General features: G+C 36.4%; 2 protein-coding genes across 4 annotated transcripts; both read right to left on the bottom strand.

The window, feature by feature from the left end:
- Positions 1-1,188: 1,188 nt before the first annotated feature.
- armh1 (armadillo like helical domain containing 1) lies at positions 1,189-11,334 on the bottom strand. 3 transcript variants are annotated; one of them, XR_009272448.1, is made up of 13 exons: positions 11,197-11,334; positions 10,299-10,523; positions 10,092-10,160; positions 9,803-9,969; positions 9,341-9,537; positions 8,917-9,001; positions 8,711-8,827; positions 8,306-8,378; positions 8,067-8,196; positions 7,904-7,981; positions 7,720-7,801; positions 2,420-2,625; positions 1,189-1,270 (listed from the first exon to the last, which is right to left on the bottom strand). XR_009272448.1 is itself a non-coding variant. In XM_058784413.1 (12 exons), the coding sequence occupies exons 2-12, from the start codon at positions 10,502-10,504 to the stop codon at positions 2,621-2,623; spliced, it is 1,209 nt and encodes a 402-aa protein (XP_058640396.1). In that variant the 5' UTR covers positions 10,505-10,523; positions 11,197-11,334; the 3' UTR covers positions 2,340-2,620. The 3 variants fall into 3 exon arrangements, 2 of the variants coding, with proteins under 2 accessions (XP_058640396.1, XP_058640395.1); XM_058784413.1 differs by lacking the exon at positions 1,189-1,270 and having other exon boundaries at positions 2,340-2,625; XM_058784412.1 differs by lacking the exons at positions 1,189-1,270; positions 2,420-2,625 and adding an exon at positions 7,512-7,606.
- Positions 11,335-11,567: 233 nt separating this feature from the next.
- guk1b (guanylate kinase 1b) lies at positions 11,568-14,935 on the bottom strand. The gene is made up of 8 exons (XM_058783726.1): positions 14,819-14,935; positions 14,669-14,710; positions 14,224-14,301; positions 12,893-12,989; positions 12,555-12,693; positions 12,386-12,470; positions 12,226-12,311; positions 11,568-12,136 (listed from the first exon to the last, which is right to left on the bottom strand). Exons 1-8 carry the CDS (start codon positions 14,928-14,930, stop codon positions 12,104-12,106), a joined length of 672 nt encoding a protein of 223 aa, XP_058639709.1. The 5' UTR covers positions 14,931-14,935; the 3' UTR covers positions 11,568-12,103.
- Positions 14,936-15,532: the final 597 nt, after the last annotated feature.

The following is a 15,532-nucleotide window of genomic DNA, read 5'->3' as shown; positions in this document are numbered from 1 at the left end:
ATATATAATGTGTGTGTGTGTGTGTTGTTTGAAATGTTCAATAAATAACCATAAATAGTTGGTACTTCAGGTATTTTAAAGTCACAAAGATTAGAAAAAATATCCCACCTTCAGTTGGGTATATTGCAGTACAAACCTTCTCACTGAACAATGAGAGGAAAAAAAACAGCAACCTGAATAATCGAGGTAAAATATTCAATTAATCGGGGTTTAGATTTTAGGTCAAATTGTCCAGCCCTAATTTACTGTACTCTAATATTTTCTACTAATTCCTCATAACTAACACCAGACTGCTATGGGAAGCACAATATTAAGCAAATGTATATAAAACCTCCCATGCTACTATCTAGGGTTGCAAAGGGGTGGAAAATTTCGGGAAACTTTCCAAAAATCCTGGGAAGTTAACTAAATTTACTGGAAACCATTATCTAAACTATCTAAACCATTTAACCAGAATGTGAATCATACTGTCAAGCAATTCCTGCTAAAGACGCATATGAGAACAGTACGAGGTGCTAAAGAATTACAGTATGAGGGAGGTGACTTACGGGGTTGGTTCTAATCCCGCACATTGATGTGAATATCATTTTTTGAATATCTGTACTTGGTTGACAATTTAAACAGCGTCGATCTGTATCGATCACAGTTTTGACTGCGAAAAATTCATGTGTGCTTATTACTATTACGGTAATATGTTGATGAAAGAACATGCAGCGCTCATCACTGTATTTACGGTAGTATCAGCAAAATCAGAGAAGCTATGCTCTTAGAGCATTTTAAAGTTGCCCAGCGAGTTTTGAAGCAACCAAATAACAAAATGTCATATTTTCAAGCTACTTTAATAAATTGCGGTGGTATGTTTTTCTATCTTTTAAAGACCTCTTCAAGCCATCAAGGTTATGTTTAGGTCAGGTAAATCGATACATCTTTTATTCTAAAGACCTCTAAGTGTCACCTTATAAGTATTACCTGTAGCAATATTTCATAAATATACCAGTTGTCAGTCCTGTGTTCCCGTGTCTTGTGTTTTTCTCTCCAGTGTGCCTTCCAATTGACCCAGTTTCTCCCTCATGTTGATTAGTCGTTAGTTTCAGCTGTGTTTAATTAATTATCTAGTTTATCCCCAGTATTTAAGCCCTGTGTTTCCCGGTCTCCAGCGTCCGGTGTCAAACGTCATATCGTGTCTCCTGCGGTCTCCATGTTCCCTGGTTATGACTTCCATTAAAGACTGTGTGTATTGTATCTCCTGAGTCTCCTCGTTCCCGTGCTCCTTGAGAGAGATCGTGACACCAGTTACTTTAATGAATTTATATTGTTTATGAAATGTAACTTTTGCATTTGAAATAAACTCTTATGAAAGCTAACTATGGTTTTACTATAGTTTAACTGGTATTTGTTGTAAAACCACATTAGCCACAAGTTTACTATATTTCTTACTGTAGTAACTATAGTTTAACCATGATACTTGCAGTTAAACCATGGATCACATTCAAGGGAAGTTTTTATATTGCAATTTTCTGAAAATATTAAAGATTCATTTTCAATGTTTGCTATGTTTGCCTAAAATGAATCATATCACAGCTCTCAATATCCCTTTAAAAATGGCTTTTAAACCTTTAAGTATTACATTTGTTTTTTTTTTTGGTCAACTCAGTTTTAATTTCTGTAGGTTTTGTTACATTCAAAAGGCTCTTAATTCCACAGATCCTACAAGCTAGTCAGTGTATTTAGTGTATTACATACAACAATGTGACAAAAACTAATCAATGCATTGACATGAAGGAAATTTACTTTTGATACTTAAGTAAAAGTATAGAAGTGCTTGCTTTTAAAAAGTACTTAAGTAAAAATCTGTCTTTACAACTTTTACTTGTAATGTGGAGTAATATTTGACCAGTAGTATTTGTACTTTCACTCAAGCAATGAAGCTGGGTACTTTGTCCACTTCTGTTTCACACACACATAAATAAGAAGCCTCATACACAGACAAGGAATAAAATAAAAAAAAAAATGAAATTGAAAAACTGAAAATGAATCGAAAAGAAAAAAATAATTATCATGTTAACTCAACATGATCCTTAATTCATATGAAACTTTTGAGGGTTGCTCAAGTTATTAAAAACAAATATTTTTGTCAGGTAGACAAAAATATCTTAAATTTGTTAACTGGGGTGGAAAAAAAAAACATTTGAATCAATGTTTAAAAGTTCCCCTTAAATTCAAATTTAACTTTAGTGTCAAATACACAATTGTAAATTATCTTGATTCAATAAATTGTTGTAAGAGTAATGGGGTTACTCTTAGACATATGAATGTGATTTAAAAGTGAATCAGGGCTGAAGATGAATGAATTTGGTGGTCATTTGGTGGACTGATTCCATCAAGCATTTGAGAGATTTGACTCGGAAGTCCCACTTACGGCAGGGATACTCCGGCTTCGCCAGTTTAAAACCATCGTCTCTGTTAGGACCCTTGCAAAGCATCCAAGACCCGCTGAGTACCTTACTGGAGAGGACATCCTTCATTCCAAATCGGTTCTCCACAGAAGGACAGTCCACTGTGGACTCACCCACCCGACCTTCATAATTTTCCTCATCAAAGATCTGGACGCTAAGACCTGCTACCCTGGAGAAATAAAGAAAAGAGGAGGTTGATTAAAAGAGACTGTCTTTGAAAAAGAATGCATATATACATGCAATCTGATGATTAAAAAATCTGTTAATTTATTCATCCTCATGCCATTCAATACGTATTTCTATCTTCAGTGGCAAACAGCAGAAATGACAATAAATGTATATTTTGGCATTGTGTCTAAGAGGGGGGCTCAGAGCTTGGAATTTTATCCCAAACCCAGAGTACTTTACCCCCATTAATTGGGATAGATACCAGCTGAAAGTGAGGCGATAGGGTGGCGGAGATATGCTCCTGTCACAGGCCATATAAAAATGGACCTCTTTGCACTGATTGGTTGGAGTATATGACTCTGCTCCTCCTGAACTTAATAATAAACTTTACATAGTACAATATGCAATATTTGTGTGAACTGTAAAGTCATGTATCCACCAAAGCATCTTTAAGCAGCTGAAAATGCAGACTGTGGCTGCTTGACAGTACTTTTCAACTGAGACATTTTTATTGCTATGATGTAGTTAATAGGAGTTCATCATTAATGACTCAATCATCACTTCATTATCTCATTAAGAATCTGATTTATCTCAGCTTGTTAATGTCTGAATTAGAGACATCTAAAACAGTCTGGGAGGACTGGAGTTTATAATCACTGTAATACACAATCTCAAGAAAACAATTCTTTGTTGGACACACAGGCTAAAACATCTGGGTTACATTTTTTTGCGAATTAAGGGATTTTTATTCGAAATTTGGCATTTCCATCACTTGTTTCTCATGCGATACTTCAAAATGCGCATTAAAATAGGGTGATGGAAACCCAGCTACTGTCACACTTGGAAGAACTTGTAGAAAATAACCTCAGAAAATAATCTGCAAACAGATAATAAACTTTAATCTAATCATGTAAAATGAGCTTTATATCTAGGTTTACAGAATGTTAGTATGAGTTTGGTCTTAATTTGGTTTAGGTCTTTGTTTTTGTTGGTCAATTATACATTATTACTATTATTATTAGCACGCAAAAATCATATTCACACTGGTGGTGGGTAGTCCAAAATTTGAATCGCACCACTTGTAAAAGCACTTCGCAGCTTCCTCCAGCACATTCCTCTTTATATCAGGGTTTTCACAGTACACCCTTGCAAGCTCTTCATTGAAGTAATTAGGCAGTAAACTGGAAATCTGTAAATACAAGAGAAAATGGCTGCAAGCAGTGATTACCAGGGTTAAAGCACTTTAGGGCCTTTATGGCTTCTATGCTGTTAAGGTGTAGACCAACGTGAAATGCAGAGCCAACACTAGAACACATCCACAGTGGAGAATTCATTAACACTATCTTTCTCTCTCTCTGTCACTCACACACACACACACACACACACACACAGAGAGACAGAAATGAAAGGTTTAATAACACTTAATACACACAGTAAACATGCTAACACACACACTTTGTTGTAGATATCAAATAGTGATTCTCAACTCCATTACTGGAGGCCTTCTGCTGTGCGCTGCCTTGTTGACCACACCTGATTCAGATCATCGGTACTTTAAGGCCTTTATGACTTCTATGCTGTTAAGGTCTAGGCCAGGGGTGTCAAACTCAGTTCCTGGAGGGCCGCAGCCCTGCAGTGTTTAGTTCCAACTCTGCACCAACACACACACCTTGTAGTTTTCAAATAAGCCTAAATGACTTGATTAGTTGGATCAGGTGTGTTTAATTAGGGTTGAATCTAAACTGTGCAGGGCTGTGGCCCACCAGGAACTGAGTTTGACACCCCTGTTCTAGGCCAACATGAAATGCAGGGCTGGCACTAGAACACATTCACAATGGAGACTTTATTAACACTGTCTGTCTCACACACACACAAATTAAAGGTTTAATAATACTTAATACACAATAAGCTTACTAACGCACACACACAGAGAGACAGAAATGAAAGGTTTAATAACACTTAATACACACAGTAAACATGCTAACACACACACTTACTTTGTTGTAGATATAAAATAGTGATTCTCAACTCCATTACTAGAGACCTTCTGCTCTGTGCTGCCTTATTGACCACATCTGATTCAGATCATCGGTACTTTAAGGCCTTTATGACTTCTATGCTGTTAAGGTGTAGACCAACGTGAAATGCAGAGCCAACACTAGAACACATTCACAATGGAGACTTTATTAACACTGTCTGTCTCACACACACACAAATTAAAGGTTTAATAATACTTAATACACAATAAGCTTACTAACACACACACTTTGTTGTAGATATCAAATAGTGATTCTCAACTCCATTACTAGAGACCTTCTGCTCTGTGCTGCCTTATTGACCACATCTGATTCAGATCATCGGTACTTTAAGGCCTTTATGACTTCTATGCTGTTAAGGTGTAGACCAACGTGAAATGCAGAGCCAACACTAGAACACATTCACAATGGAGACTTTATTAACACTGTCTGTCTCACACACACACAAATTAAAGGTTTAATAATACTTAATACACAATAAGCTTACTAACACACACACACAGAGAGACAGAAATGAAAGGTTTAATAACACTTAATACACACAGTAAACATGCTAACACACACACTTACTTTGTTGTAGATATAAAATAGTGATTCTCAACTCCATTACTAGAGACCTTCTGCTCTGTGCTGCCTTATTGACCACATCTGATTCAGATCATCGGTACTTTAAGGCCTTTATGACTTCTATGCTGTTAAGGTGTAGACCAACGTGAAATGCAGAGCCAACACTAGAACACATTCACAATGGAGACTTTATTAACACTGTCTGTCTCACACACACACAGAGACAGAAATGAAAGGTTTAATAATACTTAATACACAATAAGCTTACTAACACACACACTTTGTTGTAGATATCAAATAGTGATTCTCAACTCCATTACTGGAGGCCTTCTGCTGTGCGCTGCCTTATTGACCACATCTGATTCAGATCATCGGTACTTTAAGGCCTTTATGACTTCTATGCTGTTAAGGTGTAGACCAACGTGAAATGCAGAGCCAACACTAGAACACATTCACAATGGAGACTTTATTAACACTGTCTGTCTCACACACACACAAATTAAAGGTTTAATAATACTTAATACACAATAAGCTTACTAACACACACACACAGAGAGACAGAAATGAAAGGTTTAATAACACTTAATACACACAGTAAACATGCTAACACACACACTTTGTTGTAGATATCAAATAGTGATTCTCAACTCCATTACTGGAGGCCTTCTGCTGTGCGCTGCCTTGTTGACCACATCTGATTCAGATCATCGGCTCGTTAGAATAGAGCTCCATGAACTAGGTGGAGTGTGTCAGATAAGAAAGACATACCTTGTTGACCACACCTGCTTCAGATCATCAACGAAACTTATTATTAGTGAGTAGGATGAGCCAATGAGTGATCCTCTGCTGCCATCTACTGATTATAATGGCAATTTCAGGGTCTTTACCATTGAAATGTAGTGGTTTTAACCTTTATAACTATTATAGCACCAAATTTTGCCCGATCTCCACAAAATTTTGCAAGCTTGTTTGGAATCATATGATGTATGAACTTGCATAATTTCCTGAAGTTTTGAGTTTTCATTTAGGATTTACTGGCTTTTGGGTACACTAGGTAAACAACAAAATGAATTTAAATGACCCTGTTATAGCTGTCCAAATTCAAAAGTTCAACATTTTTTTTTGATAATTATTGACCTAGAGAGTCCAAAGATATGTGCTGCAGTAGTTTTGTTGAGGTTGAGCAAAAAACCTGGGACTAGTTTGCAAAAGTACGTTTTTTTTAAATAATCTTGAATAATTAACGAACAATTTGACTGACAGCAGTGGTTCTTGAGGCAAAGTTGTTCAGAATGAGGAGATTTATCATATGATATGAACATTGTGCATATGCGTGAAACGCCAAGTGATTGCAATAGGTGCAAAACTCGTTAACGACACCTGCTGACCGATTTCTTTCAAATATCTCACAGACCTCTAGGGCCATGAGACAAATAGGCCTGCCGAGTTTCATTCCGATTGGCCTCCGTTAACATTGTCTAATAGGTGCTTAAAATTGATTGGCCAGTGGTGGCCACGTTTTTTGAGATACGCAAATGTCCTCATGGACATTCGTAGCACCTTTGACAAAGACACTGCATACCAGTTTTCAAGTAAATCGGACTAATGCTTGTGTAGTTATAGCCATTTTCATTTTTTTTCATTATTATAGCGCCACCAAGAGGCCAAACGCTGCAGTTTTTTCTATTTCACCAAAGAATGAGCTCATACAGATGTGAACCAAGATAGGCAAAAACAACTCATTCCGTTCAAGAGTTATAGCTAAATTTAGCTATTAGCTAAAGTTGGTTCTGGACATAACGCAATTTTGCGCAAAAACCGGACTTCGTAGAGCAAACAGTTAATGAATTACAGCCAAAATAGTCACAAATATTTGTTTTTAGCACTGTAGCGCCCCCTATAGACCAATTGGGGCAAATTTTGTCAAACTTTTCCAAACTGACCTAGTTTCAGCACTCTAGGCCTTACGGTTTAAACAAAAATTGATTATTTAGTCTATTTGGGGCCTTCTGTTTCACTTCCTGGAGGGTGGGGCGTGTTTGAACCAATAGCTGACTTTGGAACGCCTCGTCACTGCATATGTAAACGCAGGTGGCGTGGTCAAGAGCCTAAGGAGAAATCTTCAACCTTTTCTCTCTATATATGTGCGTACTATAATTTGCACTTTATGATGCTTACATGACCTTGACATTACAATCTGTTTTACAATGTAATGCTTGAGTTTTCTAGTGCACCCCTATTAAATTGCACCAAAGAAATAGGCTATAGAAGACTTATTTATAATCACTTTTATTATTTTGTGTATAAAAACACCATCAACAACAGGAAAAAAGGTTATTTCAAGCTGTGTTCAAGAATCTGAATTCTGTTCCTCAAGCACTGTAGAAAAATAAAAGGAAAATGAAAGGACATTGTAATTAAGCACTGGTGTCTTTCAAATAAAGACAAAAACATACAACCTAGCTATGTCTCCTCTAGATTTGTCAACTCACCACATGAAATGTTCACTTTATTTGAGCGTAAAATGTCAGCTTGAATGTCATCCATGTTCAAATGAAGGACATCAGCATTGTGCTATAAACAACATGCAGACAAACACATTTTAAAGTTAAATTTAATTGACATCTATTGATATTTTTATTGCACACACACACACACACCACAATAAGACCTCACCATAAAAGACTCAAACAGTCTGGTGCCCATAGCTCTGCATACATGCTCTTCCACCACTGGATACATCCGCACAAAATGCTAAACAGACATTACACATTAATATCAGATTCTCAATGGTCTATTGCTTGCCCAATAATGCATTTACTAGTAGTTTTAATTGAACCTCCAAAGCCAGGCTGGCTTGTCTCTGGGAATCTGCATGTTCCTGGTTCCCCATTGCGTACAGTAAGTGATGGATCACTTTGAGAGAGAGTAGCTCTTTGGATATCTCTTCACTTCTCTGTGCCAGAATCCTGTAACATCATGTCAATATATCGTACATAATAAACATGCAGATCACAGCATGCCTTATATAATATTTTCCATGCAGTATGTCTTGAATGTATCCATTGTTTGAAGTACCTGATGGTTTTTGCAGAAGCTGCTTGCTGGAGAAGCACAGGGAGTGAATCAGTCATTTTGGCCACCTCTGGATCTAACAAAACAATCTAATTTGTTTCAGCTGAATTTCAAATTCAACACAGGACTGTTTATGACTCTTATGTCAGACAAATCAATAACTGAGAAAGATGCTAATTCAAGCCACAATCCATGTTTGTTTCTCATCTCGTCCACATCTGCTCCAAATTATAATACAAAGCCCAAAAGGTAACAATTGGGAGGTTGAATTAAGGACGTCTTCACGCTGCAACGTGATCATAATGTAAAGCAGTATTGTTATTGGAGAACCACTGTTTCAGTTGCAAAAAACAAATACCAACTTTTATGCCTCGCTTTAATTGTAAGAAAATGAGCAACAGATCATACCCTCTAGGATCTTGTGTTTAGGATTTCTCTCTTTAGTTGGTTTGAGAAAAGCCACCAGTCCCCTGAGCAGAGCCAGTCTAACCTCTGATTGCATGAGCTCGGTTATCAGTTCTATTGCTGGAAGTAAAAACAAAAGTACAAATAAAACGGTGGGATTCACAGTAGGGTAAACAACAAATAATGTCAAATTTGAAATGTACACTTGCCTTCATATTGCACTTCTAAATGTAGGGACCTCAGAAGATTCAATAAGGGCTCCACTATGCTATGATGGGCTGTTTTCACAATGGGCTGGACAAAACAAAACAAAAGAAAACAAAAAACTAATTTTATAAATTATGAAAAGAATTATAAAATTGTATATCTAGTTATTAAGTAATTATTCATTATGAGTGTAGTTTTCATGAGCAAGACATCACAAGAGAATTAAAGTGAGCTGCAAAACAGCTGAAATGTAAAAAGTTGACCAGTTTACAGTACAATATATACTTTTCCCATATAAATTAATAAAAAATCTTGATTTTTGATACAAAAAAAATAATGCAAACTTAATGCATATACAGTAGTACAGATTCATTAAACAATTGAAGATTCCTCTGGTGCTCTTGTCATCCTGCAACGCCATTGTACCTGAACTATATGTAGGATCTGTAAAACTAGCTGCTGTGCTCTTGGTGATGTGCAGGTCAGCAGGGCGATTAGGCCCTTGTACAGCTGAATCTGGTATTTGGGGTTTCCATGTGCCAAAGATTCTAGCAGGGCGGCGGCGGTCTCCTGAGTCTCCTCTGTCTCAGATTTGGCCAAACATTCAGCTACGGCCTTCACACCTGTCAATCAGAGAAGAACAGATGCGAGAGCTGAAATCAGTTCATGAGCCAGTATACAGTATGTGTGTGTGTGTATATAAAGTTGTCAGAGCTTGCCAGTCAAAATCCCCAACCTTCAAAACGGATCCAGACTGAATCATGCAAGGTTTTAATCTCACAATATTTCATGGAAATGTTGCAAAATCTAATTTCATAATACATCACTGAAAAATGAGCTGGAGCTGTTTCACTTCTTGATTGGTAGTTTGTTGTGCTGTGTAAGTACCGTAGCTTTCACAGATAAGCTCTTTATATTTTTGGCCCGTGTTGGCGATGATCTGGAGCAGGCGAAGTGCCTCGGTTTTATCCCCTTCCTTGAGTTTGTCTTGTCCTAGAATCTCAAGCAGGGTAAGCACTCCACCCACCTCCAGAAACTCAATCATGTACTGATGACTGATCATGCAAACAAACAAAATGAAACCATGTTAAGATAAGTTTTCTGCTGTTTAATTTGCACAAAGATTTTGCATGCTTAGTACTAAAATTATATCCACAGCACACATTTTGTCTTTTACCTGCTGTTAGCAGACAGGAAAACCCCCAGTGCTCTCAGCTGAAGGTCTAGACATGTTCCAAACATATAGCTGGAAAAATAAAATGTAAGGAGGCATACATGGCAGGACTGATATCTCTCAGTTTAACTTAAGTTTTAGTCAGATATTCAGAAGGTATCAAATTTTGTAGAGCACAGACAGATAAAGCATGACCATAGGTGTGGATACGTTAGTCTCATCCAGGCAGTGAGCCGAGCAAGGAAAAGGCTAGCAACTTGTGCGAACTCAAGCTCCAGTTCAGGACACGTCTTTCCTGTGTTCTTGGTCAGAAAGTCACTTAGCATTCGACTGCGCAGCGTTTTACTGCCCTGATCCCACTCATGGAGGAAACACATCACCTGACTGATGGAGGCCTGCTCCTTACTGCTAGCCATGACTCAAGCATCTCACAGACTGTGGGAGACAATGAACAATATCAGCTTAACGTATGTGTTACTAACGGACAAATATATTAGTGTTTTCCTTGTTGAAAAAAACAGCATATGCTGGTTAAGTATGTTTTGTAGCATGGCAGCTGGTTTGAGCTGGTCCTTAGCTGGTCAGTGCAGTAAAAAGTATGACATTATGCTTTGGAATATAGTGAAGTAAAGTTTTCCAAAGAAAACCACTCTGATAAACTACAGTAAAAATACTTAATTACTGTCCGCCTGTTTTTTTCAACAGAGTTGTCCAGCAGAGATAGTCATTAATAGATCCAGAACAAAGATATATTTAGATATATTTAATAGATTCAGATGTATGAAATCACAATACATAAAACATTTTATCTATCAGAATGTGTCATACATTATGAGATACAGTGCTTGTGACAACTGTATACTGTATGAGACCAGTACATTATTTCTAAAGGTTAATTTAGAAAAGCTCAGTTACTGTCTGAACATAAAAACGAAGAATTTCACCAAAAACCTCAGATATTACACATCAATTTCTCCATAAGTAGAAGGACGCGAACGTAATTTCTTTGCCAGTACACGTTTTGTTATCAGTAATAAAACAGATTTCGTCGGATTGTGGTTGTTTGCCATTTGTTTTATAATGCACACTCAAAACTGAAAAATCTTACCTTAACAATAGCAGTTTTATAATCTATATCATACTTGTTTTCCAGCTAACAGCTTATTAGAATGTTTCTCACATTCACTTCCGCCAATGTTTGCAGTTGCCATGGTTACTGACACTACTGTGTGCGTTTGGGAACAACTGATGTCAAAGGCGTAAAAAATGTGATTCGTGTTATTTCAGTTTAATATCTTTGCATAATGTAATGTTATTTATTTATAACACAACCAATTAGGAGATTAGGCCTATTCACTTTATTTCACGTAACTTTCACTTTGACATTAAAAGAGAAAAGAGAATTAGAAAAACTATAATGGAGAAATGTAGCTTTAATGTAGCTGTAGCTCATTTTATTTTATTTCAGCATTGATACAGTGACATTATTTTATATTCAACACAAGTTTAGAAACATGAAGGTTCAACTCAAACTAACCATTCAGCAGAATACATTCAAACATGTTGAAGGCTAACTGACAATCAAACATACAGTAATAGCTTTCTACAAAGATCAAACATATTAAAAACAATCATTTCTCTACTATAGAACTAACATGCTGATGAGAAACAAACTATCGTCATCAATAATAGCTCACTGAACTCATTTTTGTTACCGTTTTCTCCCTTCATTATTCATGGTGCAAACATGCTCAAAAGAGTAAATAGAGAAGAGTCCTCGACTGAAGTGAGATGTTTTTAATATACATGCATAGATTTTCTCTCACCCACAGAGAAAAGTGCTATAGCACACTCCTTTGAACACAGCACTCGTCTTGATTAGCCATTTAAGTGAATAGAGTTTTTAGAGTCTGACATGAGAACCAACACCATGATTGCACCGTACAAGGCTGGAAAAAAAGGCTTCATGTCCTGTGTTGTCGGGCAGAACGGTCAAAAGTGCCGTTTATCCTTTCCTATTTCTTGGCATCTTGCACCTTCTCAATTTCCTGTTGGAAAAACCCAACAACTCATTGTTATTCATTTATGAAATTAAGAAAAACTATGCAATCTTTTTACAGAGATAAAATAATTTTACCTCAATAAGAACACTTTTGAGTTTCTCATAGGCTTCTTCCAGGTCATCATTAATGATTACCAAATCAAAAACTCCCGGTTCCTTGCCTACAGAGGAGAAAATGGCAAGGGAATAAATGTTTTTGCTCAAGCACAACCGACTTACTGAAAGTGTCACTTACTGAGCTCCATGTCAATCCTCGCTGCCTCCAGACGCTTCTGTAGACTGTCCTCCGACTCTGTTTGTCTGTCTCTCAGACGCTTTTCCTGTAGGACAATAAAACGTCTTCCTGTATTTTATCACAATTTAAATGCTGTATAATGAAGCTGGGAATATTTCTATCAACTTACGAGGATCTCCATTGAAGGTGGCTGGATGGAGATATATATGGGGTTCAGATCAGTCTTTTTAATGTTTTTCACTCCTTGTATGTCAACATCCAAGATACAGATGAGGTTCTGTGCCTGAACATCTTCTATGGATGATTTGCTGCAAGTGATAGTAAATTTGATGAGCAATAACATTTTTTTTTTTAATTTGTCGTTATCGGCAATACGCTTATGGACGATCTAAGCTACTTCAAAATCATTACTTTTGGGCATTGGTATGAAGACAAAGAAAAAGCAGTGAAGAATTAAGAGGATAATGGGATCAGATACCAGATGTCAATTTTACCAATAAAATGTACCTGGTTCCATACATGTTCCCAGAAAACTCTGCATTCTCAATGAATTCGCCATTGTCAATTCCCTCTTGCATCTTCTCTCTGGTGACAAAGTGGTAATCTGGGTTGAGGACAGAAATAAATGAAGATTAATTGGAAATCCAAGCAAATTGTGATTATTCACAAGGAGACATTGTAAGCTGGTCTGTTGCTAGTCATCAAATGAGCTGAAAGGGTGTTCATTTGATAAATTCTAATGAACAGGTATAGCCTACTCGGAAACTATTAGAAGAAAGATTTACAAGACAGACATTTTCAGAGTATGATTAAATGATAAAAGAATTTTCACTTTTGGATGAACTGTGTGACATTTCAAGTCTTTTCACCGTTAAAAAAACCCACAATTTTATGCTCAGCAGAGGGCGCCAAAGGATCGCCGTTCGTATGATATGGGGTTAAAATGCTTGATCTTACTAAATGATGGGAATGTTTTGAATGAAACTTCTAAAATACAAAAATAGCTGTGTTCGCACATAAAATAATCTCACAAAAAAGTCCTTTTCGTAAAGCCCATGAGAAAGCTCCAGTGTTGGATTCATACCATTCTGATGGTTTAACTCCACAACAGCACATCAGAGGGGATCTAAAGCGGGACGTAATGGTTCTGCAGGCAACACAAGACAAACAATTCACAACTACAGGAGGGCAAAACACTGACATCATCCGTGGCAGCACTGCAGTGGACACTCCCATTAGCATAACAACATTTGTCTGTGGAAAAACATCATAAGAATAACAAAATAATAAAATTGGCTGGTTATAGTTAACTTACACAATCATTTTTAAACGCTGTATTTCTTAGTTCCACCTTAAATATCTCTAATAAATCTGTATTGCTTTCCATTATGTGCTTTTTTCAACTGTAGCTTTTCAGTCTATCTATTGAATTTATTTGTGTAAATTGTGCAGAAAAGAAATAATTTGCTCATGTGACCTAAACCAATTTTAGATTGTTCATTAAATGGCCCAGAAATGATTTTAAGGTTCTGTTGTGATGCTAATGATTGTCTCGTGGAATTTGTGCTGTGGGGAAAGTGATCACATGGAAAACCTAGGGAACACAGGGGGCTATTTTCAAAGGCTTTTTACTCCAAAGTGCACACTGGCATTCATGTCAGAGAGAACATGTGATGTCCACAATCATATCTTTGGAATTTTGGCCTGAAATGTAATTCGCTGACAAAGTTTTAGATTTTAGAAAGATGAAAGTAACCCCCATTACTCTCTCATCACATTAGATATGCCAATAATCAGTAATAACCAATTACGACCAATAATGGAAATCAAATCTACACCTTCAGATGTCTCAGAGGACAGGATGTCTGCTACAGGAAGTAAAGTAGCCCCCAGAAGCATTGGGAGACAATTCAGCCCTAGAGAAAACGACAAAGGCACATTGGGGAATAAAAAGAGAAATTTACCCCTGTGAAATGCGGTGATATGTTTGGAAATTAATCTAAACAGTTCACTTGGGAGTAAGAAGCAGCAAAGAAGACAGTTATGGACTAAGGGCTTTAAAACTGGATGGGAATGTAGGTGGAAAAGCTTTTTTTCAATGCTCCACTTGCTTATTTTAAAGTCCATCTCTCATTCACTTTCTACGCTGTGGGCAAGTAGGTATACTGTATATTTCAATTGGTTATTTATTCTGTTTCTGAACTCATATCTGACATTATTTGTTTCTCTGATAAAGCAAGCTTCTCATTTATTATAGTTGTGAAGTGGGGAATTCTGCCTTACCTTTTCCATCTTCCTCTCCCGGTCGAGGATTTCTGGTGGTGTCTGCAGAAAGAAAGATCAAGGTATCAAAATATTCATCCAACATTCTTGTCATTTGGTTACTTGTCTTGCATCTAACCATCTGTCTAATTTGTCTGTAATGTTACATACGGGAGACACTGAATCCAAAAACCCCTTCATATTCTTTCATGAGTCTCTTCAACAGGGTGCTTTTTCCAGCTCCTGATGGGCCACTCAGAACTACAGGCCTGGGTCCTGACATTTCTCTGTGAGACAATCAAAACAGGTTTGTTTGTTTGTTAAAGTGTATGTGACATGTTTTAAGTTTTTTGATGATTAAATCTACAAACCTACTATATGCAACACATTTTTCAATAAGTCGCAGGTCTGTAGATAGCAGGGAATATTTTTTTTAAATGTTTTAAAAATATATAGTTCAAAAGTTAAAGAAAGAACAGCAATATTATGAAATATGACAATTTAAAATTTATGGTTTCTATATATATATATATATATATATATATATATATATATATATATATATATATATATATATATATATATATATATATATATTTAAATATAATTTATTACTGTAATAGCAAAGCTGAATTTTCAGCAGTGTTCAGTGTCACATGATCCTTCAGAAATCATTCTAATATGCTGATTTCGTGCTCAAAAAGCATTTTTTTAATGATTACCAATGTTGAAAACCATTGTTCTGATTAATATTTTATATTATTAAAATTTTTCTGGAAACTGATCCAATTTTTTTTCAGGACTCTTGATGAATAGAACATTTAAAAGAACAGTATTTAATTAAAAGAAATGTTTTGTAACATTATAAATGTCTTTACTGTCACA

The sequence above is a fragment of the Onychostoma macrolepis genome, chromosome 08 (genome assembly GCF_012432095.1).
Source record: "Onychostoma macrolepis isolate SWU-2019 chromosome 08, ASM1243209v1, whole genome shotgun sequence".
NCBI lineage: Eukaryota > Metazoa > Chordata > Actinopteri > Cypriniformes > Cyprinidae > Onychostoma > Onychostoma macrolepis.
Note: the sequence above shows the minus strand (reverse complement) of the source record. Positions and strands in the feature narration are given on the sequence as shown.

What these genes read in the sequence shown, in the direction of transcription:
- armh1 (XM_058784412.1), bottom strand. Translation starts at nt 10,504, where the DNA reads ATGGCTAGCAGTAAGGAGCAGGCCTCCATCAGTCAGGTGATGTGTTTC. An exon ending in TTTAGAAGTGCAATATGAAG is followed by an intron (nt 8,828 to 8,916) that starts GCAAGTGTACAT and finishes TTTTACTTCCAG; the next exon opens with CAATAGAACTGATAACCGAG. An exon ending in TAAAGTGAACATTTCATGTG is followed by an intron (nt 7,607 to 7,719) that starts GTGAGTTGACAA and finishes ATTTTTCTACAG; the next exon opens with TGCTTGAGGAACAGAATTCA.
- guk1b (XM_058783726.1), bottom strand. Translation starts at nt 14,930, where the DNA reads ATGTCAGGACCCAGGCCTGTAGTTCTGAGTGGCCCATCAGGAGCTGGA. An exon ending in GGGAACATGTATGGAACCAG is followed by an intron (nt 12,694 to 12,892) that starts GTACATTTTATT and finishes TATCACTTGCAG; the next exon opens with CAAATCATCCATAGAAGATG. An exon ending in TCAAAAGTGTTCTTATTGAG is followed by an intron (nt 12,137 to 12,225) that starts GTAAAATTATTT and finishes TTTTTCCAACAG; the next exon opens with GAAATTGAGAAGGTGCAAGA.